This window comes from Idiotropiscis lumnitzeri, chromosome 9, assembly GCF_059441095.1.
Source record: "Idiotropiscis lumnitzeri isolate Australia: NSW breed Sydney's pygmy pipehorse chromosome 9, RoL_Ilum_1.0, whole genome shotgun sequence".
Lineage (NCBI taxonomy): Eukaryota > Metazoa > Chordata > Actinopteri > Syngnathiformes > Syngnathidae > Idiotropiscis > Idiotropiscis lumnitzeri.
In genome coordinates this window covers 3,223,436-3,240,872 of record NC_142399.1, presented here as the reverse complement: position 1 = coordinate 3,240,872, position 17,437 = coordinate 3,223,436, and the positions used below count along the sequence as shown (strand labels likewise).

The following is a 17,437-nucleotide window of genomic DNA, read 5'->3' as shown; positions in this document are numbered from 1 at the left end:
TGAGTGCGCAACACTAACACAAAAGTGCATCCGTTGGATTTTCTACTCTAATCGGAAGTATGACATCATGGGTGAGACTTCCTGCGTGAACTCAGATGTCTGCGCGTGTGTCATCTAAAAAGAAGCGCACTTCCTCAGCGTAATAAGCAGGTGACCACCACGTCTACTCAAAACAATTCTTTAATGATGGGAGTTGATTACTTTCCATTGCTGGTGATGTTCAAACACAGTCAAGTCAGGCACAGAGTGAACCAGCATCAATGTGGCGACGTTAACTTTTAGCAACCAAATAAGCAGGTCCAATAAAGGCACCGTGGCAATAAAAAAAAAAAAAAAAAGTGGAATTTGCAATGCTGTGTGATTGTACCCTCAACTCATGTACTACCATTGACGGCTAAAGACGTCAAAGAACCCTTTTTTTGTTTTTTGTTTTTTTACTCGGCTGGTAGTCAATGAGTTAATATAATCCCCCCCCCCATGTTTGTGCTGAATAACACATTAAAAACGAGTGCCAAGAGATTTGGTTAATGTTTCATATCAGTGTGTCTACTGTGCAACTATTTGACCAGAAGCATCTTGTGCTGTCCTGGCCGGCATCTGCAAAGGACATACAGTATTTAGCGATTACACAACAGCACAGGCGGGATGCAAGAAGCATGCTCTTGTTACACGTCAAGGACGCCCCGAAACCGAAACGCTGCGTGCTTCAAATTTACAGCGCACTCGCGACAGTTTTTTTTGTCTTTGCACCGTCTGCAGGAAGGCCTCCCGAGTCAGTCAGTTTAAAGTGAACAAGCAAATACAAGGAAGGTGTCGACGGCGGCCTACTAGACTTTACTTTTTGGCCGACAAGCTACAAGTGACAATGGCGCAAAGGTTGACAGTCGGCAATGTTAATCCAGCATCAGTTCGTCTTTGTTTTGAGCGCCGTGTTCCTATTTGAGTGTCCGTTGGTAGACAGCGAAGCGCCGTTCTTGAGCTCCTCCCCCTTGTGCTTCTTGTACGTCTGGTGAAGGGCAAAGAGAACAAGATTGAGGGCAGAAAAGACATTTTCAACGTTAAAAAAATGAAATGATTATGTTTTAGCGTTTCATTTTAGAATTATGGTTGCAAGAGTGCAGGATAGGGTTCGGCTGAGGATTTGGAGTTAAGGGTGAAAGGTAGGTCTAAGTTTGGGTTTAAAATAAGGGGGGTTGGGTTTAAGGTTGTATCTTAGGGTCAGTGTTTCATTTTAGGCTTTTGAGTTATGATTAGTAGTGATGGGTAAATGAAGCTTCACATCTGCTCCATGAACCAGTTGTAGTATTTTTAGACTCCAGTAGATGGCACTCTCTGCTCAACATTGGGCTGAAAGCACACTGAATATTTAAAGCAACAGCGCCATCTAGAGGACTCAAAAATACAAATGGTTCATGAAGCAAATTTGGAGCTTCATTTTCCCATCACTAATGATTAGGATTAGTCGAGCACAAGGTTGGGCAACTCCGGTCCTCGAGGGCCACTTTCCTGAAAGTTTTAGATGTTTCCCCCCTCCAACACACTTTGTTAATATAAAAACCTGAAAAATTAGTTCAGATTCGGGAATCATCTAAAAAAAATCTAGAAAAGTTGATTTACATATTTGATTAAAAAAAGAAATTGTAAACATTTGCTGACCAGTGTAATTTGACAATAGGGGGAAAAAATCCAGCTAATAATTTCAATGCATTTTTGAAAAAATGACATCAGCCAAAAGTGACCTGAACGTAGAAGTTGGAGAAGAAGACGGTGAGAGTGAACATGTAAACAATTTGAAAGTAGAGCCATCCGAAGGGCAAACCGCACGGCCAGATGATGGCGCACAGTGTCTGCAACACCGTTAAGAAGAACTGGATCTGCAGGGGGGAACATGACGCACGCACACACACGCACGCACCCCCACACATGCACACACACACACACACACACACACACACGCACACACACACACACACACACACACCCCCACACACACACACACACACACACAGTTCAGTTCCAAGGTGAGGAGAAAGACAACATCGATCCAAAGCCAAAAATATCTTTCATGGATGCACAAATGCCTTTTTCCTTCCTCTGCGCCTTGTTTAAGCAAAAATAAAAGATGATAAACGTCTGCTTCAAGGACAAAACATGTTCAAAAAGAATTGGGACCGGGACACCTACGAGAGGATGAAGTCACATTTAGTCGACGTGAGTTTACCAGCTGGAGCTGCGTGATGTACTTCTTCCACCAGAGGTACGGCCGCACGGCGGGGATGGCCGACAGGCCGTAGTACGAGTACATGACCACGTGGACCAAACTGTTCAGGGTCGGCCCGAAGTAGGCTGGAAGACACGCGGGAATAATAATGAATTCTGGGAGTTGTAGTCCTCTTAATGTGTGTCGCACATAAGCGACGTCATCAAGCACAATCCAAGTGCTTTTGAAAAAAAACTAAAACTAATAAAAACTAACAAAGCAGCCCTGAAAACTAATTCAAACGGTCTAAATTTCAAATCAGAATTAAAGAAAAACTAATGAGAACTCAAATTCCCAAACTCGGGGTGCTGCAGATTGCCATGACTCACAGTGACCACATGGGATCCAGTTGATGGCAAACCACCAGATGTTGAGCATGCTGACGTGGTGGTAGACGTGAAGAAAGGTCAGCTGGTGATTGTTCTTTCGCAGAATGAAGAAAAAGGTGTCCATGAACTCAATGAACTTGGAGACGTAGTACCACCACAGCACATTCATGACCTGAGGAGAAACACAGAAGTAATTAGTGGCAAGATGTTAAGTCATAAAAAAAAAAAATGGGAGGAGCTTATCTATTTCATTTTGTCTGTACTCGGTTAAGATATTACAAGTAAAAAAAAACACGTCGCAGTTTTTAGGGGTTAGCGATGATTTATTATTTCCATATAAATTATACATGCCATTTATTTCAACATCTGCTTGGTAAAATGAATCTATTAATTGCATATTCAATTAATTTAAATGCTTATATTTTACGGCGCCAGATGTGTTACTCTACCATGAATATCATTACAACTTTCCAGTTTGACATCACTCCGATACCATTCTGGTCAGAAAATAGAAGAAAGTCAAACAAAAAACAAAAATAGTTTTATTTGACAAACTCTGGAGGCCCATCTTTCGCCAAAGATTCTGGTGGTGCTCGATTACCAGAGCTGCTGTTGGTGTCATTAAGAATAAGTGTGATAGGAAGAAGACGGAGAGACTCACTCACCTTATTATCCACTTCCGGTGAACTGTGTGTGTTCTGGCAGTACAAGTCATAGCTGCTGTTCCACAGAGCAGACACAAGCTGAGGAAGAGCAGGAATGAAGGCATCATATTTACGCAAATGCACAAATGCAACAAGTGGCTATAATGGCCTTTAGGGTACCTTCCGATTTTTTATTTTTTTTTTCCACATTTCCCAGTTTCCCAGCAGGGAACTTTTTTTAAATCTGTGTTTTCTCTAGAATTTGGGGGATTTGTAAAAACTGCATTTTTGTTGTGCAGACCCCCCCCCCCATTTCTTCTTCATTTGTTTACGTAACTCACTGCACTGTCGCTTGATTGTCTGTTCAAGCCACTCGTAAAAAAATCTCGACAAATCACTTTGATTGCAATCAAAGCGCTGTGTACTGTACTTTGATTCTAATCAGCTCATATGCAGAACCAGGTTTAATGAACCTTATGCAATGCAGATGGGGAGACAGGAAGTCAGCCAGAAGAGGCCGAGACACACTTTAGACTCACATGTCATGAAAAAACTTTTTTAAAAATCATTTATTAAGTCAATCATACTCCGATACACTTTTGAGACCATGCCACCATAGCTCATGCAGACTACTTTTCGATTTTTTTTTTTTTGCAAGTAAGCAATATTGTTTACCTCAGTGTTATTTTTTCATTTATTTACATTTTACCAAAAGTTGCAGCTGGCAGCCATTATTGAGTAATGCATTATTATATATATATATATATATATATATATATAGTAACTTCAGTTTACAAAAAGACATTTCTAAAACCAAGAGCGGCTGCTGGTTTCTCATCTTGCTCTTGCTCAGCAAACAACGTACAAATTCGATTACGTGGTTACGATGACAACTGAGTGGGGAAGGATGACTCACTAGAGACCCAGGAAGTGATCTCCGTGGGTGTGTCATGTATTTTAGATGACTTTTTACACAATCTATGTTGATTAGGTTCCACAGTTTGGAGTCTGGGGTCTGAGCAGGACGTCCTAGAGTCGGTTGCCTGGCAACAAGCCCCCTCCTGCCATCAGATAGTCTGATTGATTTTAGCATGGATTAGAATAAAAAACAATCGATAGTAAAGTGACACACTGCGGTTTGAGCGCGTATGTAACATAATTCCGGCTTCAATGGCTGTGAGCGCCCGTCCGCATACCTGGTAGAACATGCAGAGCGACAGGAGCGTAAGGCCCGTGTTGTAGACCACGAGGAGACCTTTGCACGAGAACGCCTGCCTGTGTCTCATATACTTGGGCCCCGTCCACACCACCACAAGATACACGACGGTGATGATAAGAGTTGGCGAGTAGTTGTCGAGTAGCAGCCAACCTCGCACCCGCTGATCTAGAATCATATCACGGCATATCAAACTCCCAAGGTCGTGATGGGGAAATGAAGCTTCAAATGTGCTTCATGAACCAGTTGTAGTATTTTTGAAATCCTCTAGATGGCACTCTCTGTTCAACATTGGGCTGAAAGCACACTGCCCTTGCCATTTTTTAACAACAGTGCCATCTACAGGACTCAAATATACAACAACTGGTTCATGAAGCAAATTCGAAGCTTCATTTTTCCCATCACTGTTCCAAGGTGACAACATTGTATCGTGACATACCTCTGGGGCCCAACCATGATTCAAAGAAGGTGTTGAGTCTTTGATCCAAGGCCTCCATGGTCACCTGAAATTCATAAAACATCAACAACAGAGAACAAGTGTAATGTAACGGAGTTACATTATAAACAATACGGCAACTTATTGTTGGTGCACTGTAAGCGTAACGTACAGTTAATTGCTTTTTCAAACCTAGAATGTATTTAACTTTTAGAAAGGGAAATTAATTTTTCTCCTCTGGCCTAGATTTGCTAACTTGAGTGACCAGATTTCTGAATTGTTATACCGAAATGAAGCAAAGATGAAAGCACTATCATAAGAATGTCTAGACAAATGTCTGCCACTTCACCGAAGAGAAAAGCCATTTTGAGTTTTTACGGTGTTACAGCTTCTGACCATTGATGTGCTATCACACACATCCAATACTTGTCAAGTTTTTCTGGATTGTTAAACACAAAACTCCAGTGCACTATTATACCATTGTAGGAGCCAAATCGTGTTTTGTGTTTTTTCCTCTATTGCGACGCATCCTTGTATGTTGTGCACGCGCCAAACGTGCGCACGCTCCATTTTCACAATGACGTCACAGGGGGGGGGGGTCTTTCTTATTAGCAGGTGCACACACCTGAGGGTAATCATTGTTTTGTTTGGATCGTGTGGTGGGGTGAACATGGGGAAAAAACATTTTGCTGACCGTATAAATCAGCGTAAAACATCGTAAAAACCATCAAGGAAAGCAAGTGTGAGCGCACATTTGTAATGGATTTGTGAATGAAACAAACGTCGAACGTCGGTCAACTCGTGTTGCGGAGAGAGAGCTGATCAGTCCAAGAGAGCGACCTTGAATGGCAAATGAAGTAAGTGCCCGTCTTTTTTCTAGGCGATGGATGAAACAAAAGTCAAGATAGCAATGATGCAACAGTTGGGATGCGCGTCATCAATGTTTCAACTCCCCTTGTTTTAGCCTGCCGTGGCGTCATTTTAGTTGGACGCCACAACAACCATAGCGCTATTTATTAAATCCATTTCTTATTTTTCAACATAGCGGGGCTTACAGTCTCTGTTTGGCTCATGATAGATTTGTGCGGGTCAGGGGGCATGTTCAGATTAAAAGCACAGAAGGGTTAAACAGATTACAACAACCTTGGATGAAGCGACACAAACGTGCATTGAGAATTATCAAATTCAGCGAAAACATGAAAACTTAATCCGCATGCGTCCTCTGCACAGTCATGTGACATTAAAATATCTCGAGCCTTGCCGATTAATAGGTGCGCACCGGGGACTTTGTTTATATGCGTTACAGCATTTTTTATTGACATCTGTATAGCCCGAAATGGCGTGGCCTTTTGATCAAGGCAATCTCTGCATTTTAAGATATCATATTATTATTATTATTATTATTAATTCTGTGTAATGTAACATATACTGAAATCCAGATACTGTAAATCACATCTTCATTATCCATCGATCCATCCATTTCCTGTTGAGATTTTCATCATTTGAGAGTGAGCTAAATCCTATTATAGTACACGGTAAACAATATCCATTATTATGAATAAATAGCGACAACAGAATCTTTTGAGCTGCGTGACTACAGCAGTCCTAATATGATAATGGACGTGTTGCCCATTGCTTGCTTTTGATGAGAATGTTGTGGCTGCCAACATGGCCGCCATGTATGTACATGCATTGCCTTGAATGGGGAACATAGCCCCTGCCAACATGGCCGCCACGTTGGCATGTCTAGTCACCCAGCTCCTATCTGTTCTGTAAATTGTGACAATAGTTGCTTTTAATTGGGTGGCGAAGCACCAGTAAACAAACTAACAGACTTTGACAACGACTTGACATTGGGGATTTTTAAGTGGCTTGGGCACTCATTTTATGTGCATTAAATCCAAAGTTTGTTGGTTCTCTGTCCGTTAGCTTAAGGTTCCAAATTAGCACTCGGTATGGCTCCCAAGAAAATGAAACATGCAAAGGATTGTGTTATTAAGAAATGTTGACAAGTGTGTCTGCTGAGCTCTTGCTCGTTGGGTAGGCTTTCGTCAGTCTGCCATCAGGGCATTCAGAGAAGAAGCAAAGCGAGAAAGACCAAAGAGGCAAAGAGAGAGCTACAAAGCACTCATTAGGTCTTGCTATTCAAAGGCACGACGTCCAGTGGACTGACTACATGTGTGTAACTTTTGCTAAAATGAATTTTTTTAAATTTCTTGTGCATGTTTAAATGTTGCGCTTCCTAACACAATTGCACATGCAAAAATGGCCCTGTTATTCCATATTGTAATAATATATTGTATACTGTTTGAATAACCTCTTATTACATTGTAAGTCAAAATAATGTCGAGAACAACAGGTGGGACTCGATCATTTTTTGCACTTCCTCTTCGGCCTTTTGAACAAGTAAATTGGGCCAAAGGTTAAATGTATTGCCACTTACTTTTATTTTATAGAGATCTTTCCTGTTTATATGTTTGGCTTCAGTGTAAGTGCTTTACAAAATGGATTGATGGGTGTTTAGATGTTCAAAAAAGCACTCAATCAAAATCAACGATACAGAGCGATTTTTTTTTCTTCCTTAAAAACATGTAACAAAAATTGGTGTGTTTTTAGTGCGTTGCCTTAGGGACGAACTTCTAAGTCAACGCACGACTGTACTTGTATGGGGGAACAAACTTCAAAGGGGGGTTGAATATGAACTGCAAAAAATATAAATGCTTTATAAGGCAGGGGACTCAGAATATCAAAGTTCAAGTTGAAGATGATTACTAAATGTTTAGTGTATAATTGGCATCATTGTCACATTTTTTTCATTTATCACCCATGGCAGGAAAAATTGAGAAGCTCTTGTCCAAGGACTTTTAGTCCACTTTTAAGTGTTGAGCGGTAACAAACTCTGTCAAGTGTCATTCACTGACTAAGCGATGTAACGTGCACTTTCCTGACGAAGTTGACATGACAACATTGCGCGTCATGCTACCGCAACGCACCCACACGCGATTTTCAACGCATCTCACGCAGGAGACAGAAACTCACGTCGCGGTTTTAACCATCAGCTCAAGTGACGAATTGTGACGACGGTTAAACACTCACCCAAAAAGTCACAGCGCCCACGGACGGACACGAGAGTGGACGCGACACGGACTGTGGACCCACGCTCTCGCGTTCTCTCTCTCTCTCGCTCCTCTTTTTTTTTTTTTAAGAGGAAAATCACTGCGTTCAACCGTGGCTCGCGGGCCGGCGTGGATGACAAACTAGAGACATTCATTCACTCAAGAAAATATAATAGAGAGTGGGAGGGGCGCAACGAGCCACTCAGGATACCACACGCGCGCGTGTACACATCCAAGGTGACTCGACGCTCTGCGCGTGTAGTGAGGGTACAAAATGTGGAAAAGTTGAAGAGGACTACAAAGATGGCGGAATTTTTGACAACGTCGTCCAAGTCAAATAAATTAGTCAATTTAAAATAACAATTTTCATATTTAATGCAAACAGCATGGAATTTTAAATTGGGGCGGCAGGAAGACTGTTGAGGTTTCATGTGTGAAATACCATAGTTATAATTAACTATAGTAAATAATTGGATGGACTTTATAATGGCTTGTAAAGAAATACTAGTTGGTTTTATGGAGTGAATTTGAAAGTAAAAAGGAAATTGTTTATCTGCTTTAGGGCCGTAACTAATGTTAATTTGAATAATCAATTATTTTGGGCTCAAGCAATGAATCAGATTACACTTTCTTTAATTTCCATCCCTTTATTAAAATAATGTGTGTGGGTGGAGGTCTGTTTTTGTGTTTGTCAAGGTGTCCGCTGTCTGCGTCATGTGCAAAAAAAAAGCACACTAATGGACAAATGTATGACCTGACAGTCGAGCAAAAATTAAAACCAAGCCTACAGATAAAGTTAATCAGCATATATCTTTTTACGTTTGATGATTAGGGGCAATCGAGTCAAGTTACAGATAAAATGGTGACATAATTTGGACATGTTTCTTTCTCTGTCCGATGTAGAGCACGTGTCCAGGATGACGAATAGCACATTTAAAACTAGGGACAAGGATATCCATGAGCTCAAGTTCTGGGTGCTGATGATTTAGTCAGGTTTGGTCTGTAGCTCACTGCTGCCATCTCGTGGATAAAAATGCTCAGCAATGTTAAGGCTCATGCTCTCCAATTGCAATGGGATGGCGTTTTTATGTTTAAGGATACTTGGTCCCCTAAAGTGGTTAAGCACTGAGGGGGCTGCCAGAAAAGTCTAGGATGCATCCTGGTTTTGTTTATTGTTACTGGCATTGTGGATTCTGAGTGTGTGTGTGTGTGGTCACACGAAAGAAAAAACAAAGTCCTGCAACAGCCCCAACATATTGCCCACCCCTCCCACGGGGAGTATAAAATGGATTTGCTTTTGTGACATCATGCCTAATTGTTAACTTAAATGAGAAGGTCGCAACTGGGTGGGAAAAAGATCTCTTCAAAACAAACCAAACAAGCAGATGTGTCATACAGATTTATTTGAAGCAGCTTTAAAATGTTAACCGCCCCAACTTGAATGCCTGCGACGACAATTCAGAGTGAAGTAAAAACAGAATATGTTGGTAGAATCAAACAGAGCTTGTCCTTAACGAAAAAGAAAGCTCACACAGATGCAGCGACACAAACACAACACAGCATGCTGTGTTAATGTTGCAAAGAGCACAAGTACGGGAGGAGGGAAAACAACTCTTTGCTGCATTTACATTGTCATTCAAGAGATTTCCAGTGAAAAATAAATACATCATTTCTAGGACATATCTTGACCATGTCTTAAACCCTATTAAAATAATTTCCAGTCATAAAATCTGATACAGTATATGTACAGTACATAAGATTGTTGCAGATGTGTTTTGTTTTTTAAAAACAATGTTTTATCATATTTTAAAAAGTGGACCGATTTCAACATGAGCCACATATTTGGTCGTTCTCTTTTACATGTTGCCATGGCAAGGCAAGTTCCTCACTTAACCTTGTTGACGGGATACCCAATGAGCTCGGGGCATTGGTCTTTGCCCATGGCAATCCTGTTGCAGCTCACAAAGAGGTCGTAGTTGATCTTGTCGCTGATGACGCTGTCCTGCTTGTACTCAGGATGCTTGGCCACAAACTCCCTCATCCACTTAGCCATCGTCATCAGCTCGCCTGAAAAGCAAACCAGAGTGAGATGTGCAGTCTTAAGCTGCCAAAATTACACTGGTCAACAGCAAATTTTAATCAAAGATGCAAAAAATGTCTATTTGTAGCGTATCATATTTTTTGGACCTAGAAAAGTATGTGCAATGCGGATTTTACCATAATTTCAAGACCATAGTCCAAAATATATGACTATACTCCATATTGTATTATTATGAAAACTGAGGGTAGAAGAAGATGAATAAATGTGTTGACCACAGCTTTGTAGTTAAAATATACCTGAGGCGCGCTTCTTGATAAGCTTCAGGTAATTCAAAATGGTGCACCTGGTCTCCACGTCAACCTCCATGTTCTCCAGATAGCAATTAAGGATGGGAATGAGCCCTTGAAAAACTCCCTCCTAGTTTAAAAAACAGCAATTTACAACAACACAGCTGAGAGTAGAATCTGCGAAGAAAGGTTAAAAACTACCAAAAGACGCCACAAGATAGCAGCAAAGCACTCAATGAAACTCTCTTGGCACCAAGATGCCACAGAATGGTGGAAAAGTACGACATGAAGCTTCTTAGCTGACTTAACCATTATTCCTTAGAGACGAGATGCCACAAAATGCTCCTCAACTCACTTCAACCTAATGTATTGGCATCAAGATGCCACTTGGTTGTGCCAAAACAATACTCTTGACACAAACAAAATCTGTGAACGGCGAATCCTGAAGTACAGAATGAAAAAGTGAACACTTTAGTCTAACTTCACCAGTCGGTAGTGCGACAAAACACGAACGTGTATTGGAACGCTCGAGACAATCCAGCAGATGTCAGCAGAGATGCGTTGAGATGCATTTACTGTAAAAAATATCTACCTTTGATTGAATTTAGTCTTAGCAAGTGATTTCTAGACTTTTCTATGCCTCTCACTCATTTTAAGATTATGCATCAGAATATTTGTCTGTCCACCTGCGTATGAATAAATAAAGGGGACGTCAACCCCTTCATTAGTCTAAACAAGGTATTCTGATTAATATTGTGTGCTTGCAGAATATGAGTTAAGCAGCAAAATGCAGCCTTTTTTATCACAGGGGCGGCGATTTTGTCACTTGAAAATGACGTCACAGTTGCTCAGGACTCATGTACTGACCAATCACGGCTCATCTATATCTTTGCTGCTGTAACACTTCAAATTTCCCCATTGTCGGACTAATAAAGGACATCTTTATCTTTATCTTTACCTGTTCTGTGAAGCTGCGCCATGATTGGTCGTTAGTAGAGCCCTGAGCGGCCGACAGCAAGAAGCAAAATGGCTGCCTCCTGGGATGTACAAAAACGGGTGGCTTTTACAGCTTAACTCAGATTCCACAAACGCAACAAATTTGTGGGCTATAGACTCTCCAGTCGTGTCTTTCCATGGGAGAAGACTTTTACTTTTCCATTGATGATAGTGTCGATGCTCATTCGCGTGTACTCCTCGTTAGCTCCGTCCGTCTCAAAACCGTTCTGGGCCGAGGAGGTGCCGTCCAGGCCGGGGTTGCATCCTGTTAGCGGACAACTGTGTTAATGTGTGACTGTGAACACACTCTAAACATCACACTGTCCTTGTAGGTCACCTTTGAAGATGTCCTTCCGGAAGTAGAACATTCCCTCCTGCACGGCGTTCCTGTTCTGTGCCACTTTCAAGTTTTCATCCACCTGATGACAGAAAGGTCAGCATGAGAGCAACCTGGATTTCAATTCACTTCTTCCACTAAAAGTCAAGTCAAGTCAAGTCAATTTTATTTGTATAGCCCTTAATCACAGACAGTCTCAAAGGGCTTTACATAGCCACAATCGACATCCCCGATCTTAACCCCCAGGAGGGCAAGGAAAAACTCACAAAACCTCATTAGGGGAAAAGTGAGAAACCTTGGATCTCATCTCTTCACCTTGGATAAAGGGATGAGGAAATCCAGTTTGTAGGACAAGATCACTCTGGTGAGCAGGACGACAAAGACAACATAGGCAGCGTTCTCAAAATCAGTGAGCTGCACCTGAGAAGTGAAAAAAAAATTCAATGTCAGCGATTTTCATTTCAAAAAGACCAGACTTGCAGCTGCGCGACTTGCCTCCATTGGGCGGAACTCAACTCTCCAGCCAATGTCCGAGTTGGGAGGAGGTGGTTTGAACCTCATCGTCTGCCAGTTGGTTGACTGGATGTTCTGAGAAAACATCACGAACGAGTTTACGTCTCAAGGTCAACGTAGGTCAACCCCCTTGTTTCGACAGAGGCGCAATACCTCAAAGTGATCCGACTCGTTCTCGTCGTCCTGGTGCAGTTTCTCCTCATAAGTGCACAGCGGATCGCGGATGAAGAGGTGAGCAATGTGCTGGGCCAGCAGCTTGTCAATTCCTACGGGAGATTGTCACGCACCCGCTGGAGTACATTTGACTTCAAGACTGCAGTCTACTTCACGTGTAGATTTAATACCTGCATCCAGCAGCTGATTGTAGATGTCCTCGTCTATCGTCAAATCTATATCGTTATACTTGTCGCCACATTTAGACAAGTAGCTGTCAATGGAGTCGTATCTTGACTTGAAGATTCTATATTTGTTGTTTTTTAAAGGCTGCAATGGAAAAACGAGCGATCAGACACCTGCTAATTTTTTTTTCACCATGCTTTAAAGACAAAATGAGCATTAGCTGCGATGAGAGTTAAATGTTGAATGATGGCTTGTCCGCGTAGATTTGACTATTTTTTAAATTGATTTACAATAAATAAAACAAGGAAAATAAGTAGTGCACAGTGCAGAAGCATGTTATCAGTGTGCCTCACCTTGAGCCCACGTTCCTCCTGCGTCCTGTCATCCACTGAAGCAGAAATAACTCCCCAGCGACAATCGATGTCTGACACGTGACCTCTGTAGAAGGGGGAGGCCGCGCTCAGAGCCATCTGCATGTACACAGTCGTAATAGTGCGTTTAAGTCGTCGGAGCAACAATACACTGTTGGTACCCCAGGGGATATTTATTTAAAGCAACAGAACAACAAAACTTTCAGTCGTCCAATTGGTTGTTCAAAGTGTTCCGAAGAATATGCCCCAAAGTTTAAAGCCTCACCTTGCACATCAGCAAATCTCGTGAGAATCAGCGTTAAACTTAACAGAAGCATTATTTGATTAAATACTATAGAGATAGATTAGACACAAAATTGGGAACACCAGATATTTACCAAACTCTACAATATTGCTCTGTTGCCCCAGCAACGCCTTGATATGGGCCACTTTAAATTCTATTTCTAAACCACCGTATTTCGGACGATTAAAGTTAACCATACATCATTGTAAGATCAAGGTGGGCGACAAAGGTGAATAAATAGAATTTTCTGGCACAGGCTTTCTTTATCTACTCACCACTATCGGGCAGAACGTTGCTAGTTGGTCATAAAGGTATCTTGCCTCATCGATGCTGCAAGCTTGGAAAGTAACCTGCAAAAGACAATAAAGCCTTTAAAGTCGAACATTTATGGCACGATTAAAGCCGGCGATTCCGCTACCAGGCTGGATTGCACCATCTTATCTCTTGACTGATAAAAATAAAAGAAACAAAAAAAAAGGGGGGCAGCGGATGGAGGGGGGGGGGGTTGTTTGAAATTTCTAAAGATAAAGATGTCCTTTATTAGTCCCACAATGGGGAAATTTGAGGTGTTACAGCAGCAAAGATATAGATCACACAGAGTCGGCGGCGTAATGTAGCATGGCCATTTTCGCTACCTGCAAGCAGCAGTTGCCCATCCCGAAGCCCATGGCGTCCATGTAGATGTGGTCAGGCAGAGCTGCCCTTGCCGACTCGCCATCATCTCCATGAAAGGCCTCCACGAAAGGAGATGGCGTGCACTTGTCTTTGAATACTGAAATACAAGTTTATTTGTTTTAAAATTGGGATCAAAAATGTCATTCATGAGCGTATCACAAAGACTTACTCGGTACATTGATTGCAACCTTCTCTCCACGTCTGTGACGTATGTTCCTGGTGAGCGTGCTGAAAAGGCAAGTCCACACACAGTGTCATGCACAACTGCCCAGCACAGGAAAAAAAAAAACCTTACCACACCTGTATTATCGTGACATCACAAATGTGTTTATTCATTATTAAGTCAAAGTACTCGAGTACAAAGTATTAAGTTAGTCGGTGCCTACCTGAATCTGGGGTGTCTGTTAATGGCTTCATCTGGGAAAAACAGTGACTTTGATGCTCCGCTCTCAACGGGCGTTGGCGAGTATTCAGGCTGCGTAAAACCAGGGCAACCCAGCCTAATGGACAAAAACCCACTTAAATCCATTTACGAGTGCTCTTTGGTTGCTATTGAACCGTCTCTGTAAATTCTGAAAATGTCTCTACTGTTCAAGCATAAGGCCACCTGCGGCTTTGGCATGGACTTGAACGCTGATGTTTGTCGTGGACGCAATTGGTGTTAAAACCCTGTCTTGTATGGCCGTACCTTGGAAATGAGGTGATTGTGCATAGAATTTCGTTTTGGTCGAGGACAGAAGAGGCCTCTCGTCGTCTCTTCTGCATGTTGCTCTCCACAGTGTTAAACTCGGACATTGTGCCACCATACGGCTGCCCCGGTGTTCCTTCTATCATGTAGCTGCCATATTCTGGCCTCCAAAGTGTGGGGTGACTGCAAAGAGAACAAAAATACACAAATCGTTCCATTGAGATGATCAAAGAAATCTTTACTCATGCACATGTGTGGCAGCTCAAATTGCGGGAAACCTATCTAAACAATTATCTGACAATACATTGACATGACGGTTTTGTGTGCAAACATGTGCATGAGAAACGCAAGCAGGAATGGGTTTGCCTGCAGGGCATATTTTCCTAACGCTGTCTCTGAGCTGCTGTAACTTACTTGGGATTTATCTTTTCACCTTGGCCTTGGAGAGTATCCAAAACGCCACTGCCATTCAACACCAGTCGAACCTTTTCATCCTTGTCATCCAGTTCCACCAACATGTACTCCACCTACAAATACACAAAATATTCGGATTAGTAACGGATGACAGCACATTCAACATATTTTTACTCCACTAGGCACCCAACTCGTGAGTACAGGAGTTTCCTTGACTTCTGACTCAGCTACACTTGTAATCCCCTGTCTCAAAGAGGGCTTCATCTATAACAACAGCATTCCACATTGTTTGAAATCACATTCCACATGATAGATCAAAGTTGATGACGACAACTGCTAAGCATACTTTTATTGATTTAGGTGCACCGTTTATTATAGAAGCTCGGCAAGGTGCCATTGTTTTTATTGCCGTTGTGTCAGACAAAAACAAGGACTTTTGTCCAAGAGTTTGGTGGCGCATGGGAATACAATATCAAAGCTAGAATGTACAGATATCCTTATATGAGGCATTATTAATCTCATAGTATTAATAGCTTTGCTTACATGAATTAATGTTTAAATCACACACACAGACACTACAAATAACGCGCCGCCTTAAACGCATTACAGCACTTGAAATGGAGCACATGACTGTCAGTGCTAAATCTGGAAAATAACACCTTCAAAACACTCAAGACAGATCAACAGCAGTTTATGACTTGTAAATGTTTTACCTCATCGCCCCATTTGAGTACATCTTTCTGCCGATCCTTCAAATTGTTGTAAATGTTGACAAACTGGATGATGCCGTGTGCTCGGATGTGATCCGCATACTTCTTGGTAGTCTCCCAGTTCAGCGGGGAGCCTTGACTCAGTAAGCCCATCTCACGATCAATCGGTAAGGGTGAGGCTGAGACGACGGCGGCTTGCCTCGGTGCCTTCTTCTTCTTCTTCGGCTAACTTTCACGCCGAGTGCTGCTAGCTAGCTCGCTCGTCCGTCCAACGTGTGCCCAGCTAGCATAGAGTCGCACACCCGAAACGACACCAGCCGGATGATCTTTAATTTGCTCTTCGGAATGACACAGGTTGATGAGGTGGTCTAAAAGTGTCGTTCAATTAGATGAGCTCCTCTTGAACAGTAAAGCTGTCCCACAGAAAAGGCAAAAAAAAAAAAAAAAGCAAAGAAAAGGGGGGCCGTGCTCATCACTTGCTAATATTTGCTTAGCCAAAAGACACGCTGCGGGTGTATGCTCGCCAAAAACACTTGGGCTTTTTCTCTTAGTTGCCTGTTCGCTTGGGCGCTTTTTAAATTTGTGAGCTTGTGTTGTGGGTTGAACGAGTTTTGCCGTTGCTAACGAACCAACCCACTTCAGCAGAGTACGCTGTCATACATAATGGACGCCCCCTACCCCACCTCGCGTGTGACGTCACTATGAATCAGCATTTTTCGAGACGCTGTCCTTTGCCACCTGTCTACGAAACAGAAGGGCGATGCCTTCAAATGACAACGGAAAAGTAGGAATACAGAAGGAATCCAAAACTGGATAGATTAAAAACTAATGTATTTACTGATTACGTCGTAAAGTTTGAATAATAAAAGTGTGACGGTAAAATGTAGTTACCATGGGATTGAAGTAATACGTGCACCTTTCAAACAATTTATAGATGCAAATTTGTATTCTTTTCAAATTGTTCGAATTATTCTAAGTGATTATATTTGAACATCCACTTTCCTGGACTTTTTGTTTGTCAATCACATTTTAAAATTTGATTTCTAAATGTTTTTCATTATTGCTCTATTGCTACAATGAAATTGTCTCAGGATTCGCATTAAAAACAAATATCAAAATATCCAGTCATAGCGATGGTATCATTTGTCCTAGCACCGAAAGGTGTTTGTTTCTTCAGTGTTAGAAAGATAACATGTAATGAATGTTACGGGGAAAAAACACATCAAATTTTTATTTTATTTATTTTTTTTAATGAAATTTATGCTTATTCACGCCTGATGTAATCTTCCTGGAAGAAAAAGTAAACACAGCATGACACAGCAAACGAGGATCAGAGGTGTGTTGCATAGTGCTGAGAAAATAATCCGACCCAAATACCACTGTGGTGTATTTAATAACAAAATGAATAGCCTTGAGGCTAGGTGGCTTCTCACACAGCCAGGTAGGATAGGATGAAGAATCAGCATAGATAATGAATGGATAATAAATAGAGCAGACTGTATCTTGTTTTATATATACATTGGTAAGTATTGTAATCCTATTTAAATGTGCAAACACTTTTTTTGGATGAAGCCGGAGAAAGCAAAAGCACTTTTAATTTTATGTCAACAAAGTAAATATACAAACTTGTGTTTTAGGTCTTACAGTAAATGACAAATGAGCCAAAAAGAATGAAGACACAGTTTGGAACAAGTAAGCCACAAATGTTGAAGAAAAAGGCTCTGCTAATGTTTGTCTTAAACAGAAGAAGGCATGTGAAAATGATTGATAATACTTGCTCAG

The 17,437-nt window shown here is 41.6% G+C and overlaps 2 protein-coding genes and 1 long non-coding RNA gene across 3 annotated transcripts; 1 reads left to right on the top strand and 2 right to left on the bottom strand.

Annotated features, from left to right (window-relative positions):
- Window positions 1-162: 162 nt before the first annotated feature.
- elovl5 (ELOVL fatty acid elongase 5) lies at window positions 163-5,392 on the bottom strand. The gene is given in 9 exon segments (XM_088304165.1): window positions 163-937; window positions 940-1,006; window positions 1,740-1,874; window positions 2,222-2,346; window positions 2,590-2,761; window positions 3,255-3,332; window positions 4,430-4,617; window positions 4,889-4,952; window positions 5,364-5,392. Coding segments are annotated over 9 exon segments (876 nt in total). The 5' UTR covers window positions 5,367-5,392; the 3' UTR covers window positions 163-893.
- Window positions 5,393-5,515: 123 nt separating this feature from the next.
- Window positions 5,516-12,830, top strand: LOC148329844 (uncharacterized). Its single transcript, XR_015845009.1, has 3 exons — window positions 5,516-5,742; window positions 11,658-11,758; window positions 11,989-12,830. It is a non-coding gene; the product is annotated as an uncharacterized LOC148329844 (long non-coding RNA).
- On the bottom strand, window positions 9,388-16,339 carry gclc (glutamate-cysteine ligase, catalytic subunit). The gene is made up of 16 exons (XM_088304167.1): window positions 15,659-16,339; window positions 14,946-15,058; window positions 14,532-14,714; window positions 14,230-14,343; window positions 14,013-14,071; window positions 13,804-13,940; window positions 13,444-13,518; window positions 12,868-12,984; window positions 12,520-12,658; window positions 12,329-12,441; window positions 12,158-12,250; window positions 11,978-12,082; window positions 11,663-11,744; window positions 11,481-11,590; window positions 10,339-10,459; window positions 9,388-10,068 (listed from the first exon to the last, which is right to left on the bottom strand). Exons 1-16 carry the CDS (start codon window positions 15,806-15,808, stop codon window positions 9,887-9,889), a joined length of 1,893 nt encoding a protein of 630 aa, XP_088160293.1. The 5' UTR covers window positions 15,809-16,339; the 3' UTR covers window positions 9,388-9,886.
- Between the last annotated feature and the right edge of the window lie 1,098 nt (window positions 16,340-17,437).

Bases quoted from the DNA above. Each gene is read 5' to 3' on its own strand.
- gclc (XM_088304167.1), bottom strand. From the start codon at position 15,808: ATGGGCTTACTGAGTCAAGGCTCCCCGCTGAACTGGGAGACTACCAAG. The intron at 14,344-14,531 runs GTACGGCCATAC...TTTGTCCATTAG, and splicing joins ACAATCACCTCATTTCCAAG to GCTGGGTTGCCCTGGTTTTA. The intron at 12,659-12,867 runs GTGAGGCACACT...TTTCCATTGCAG, and splicing joins AGGAGGAACGTGGGCTCAAG to CCTTTAAAAAACAACAAATA.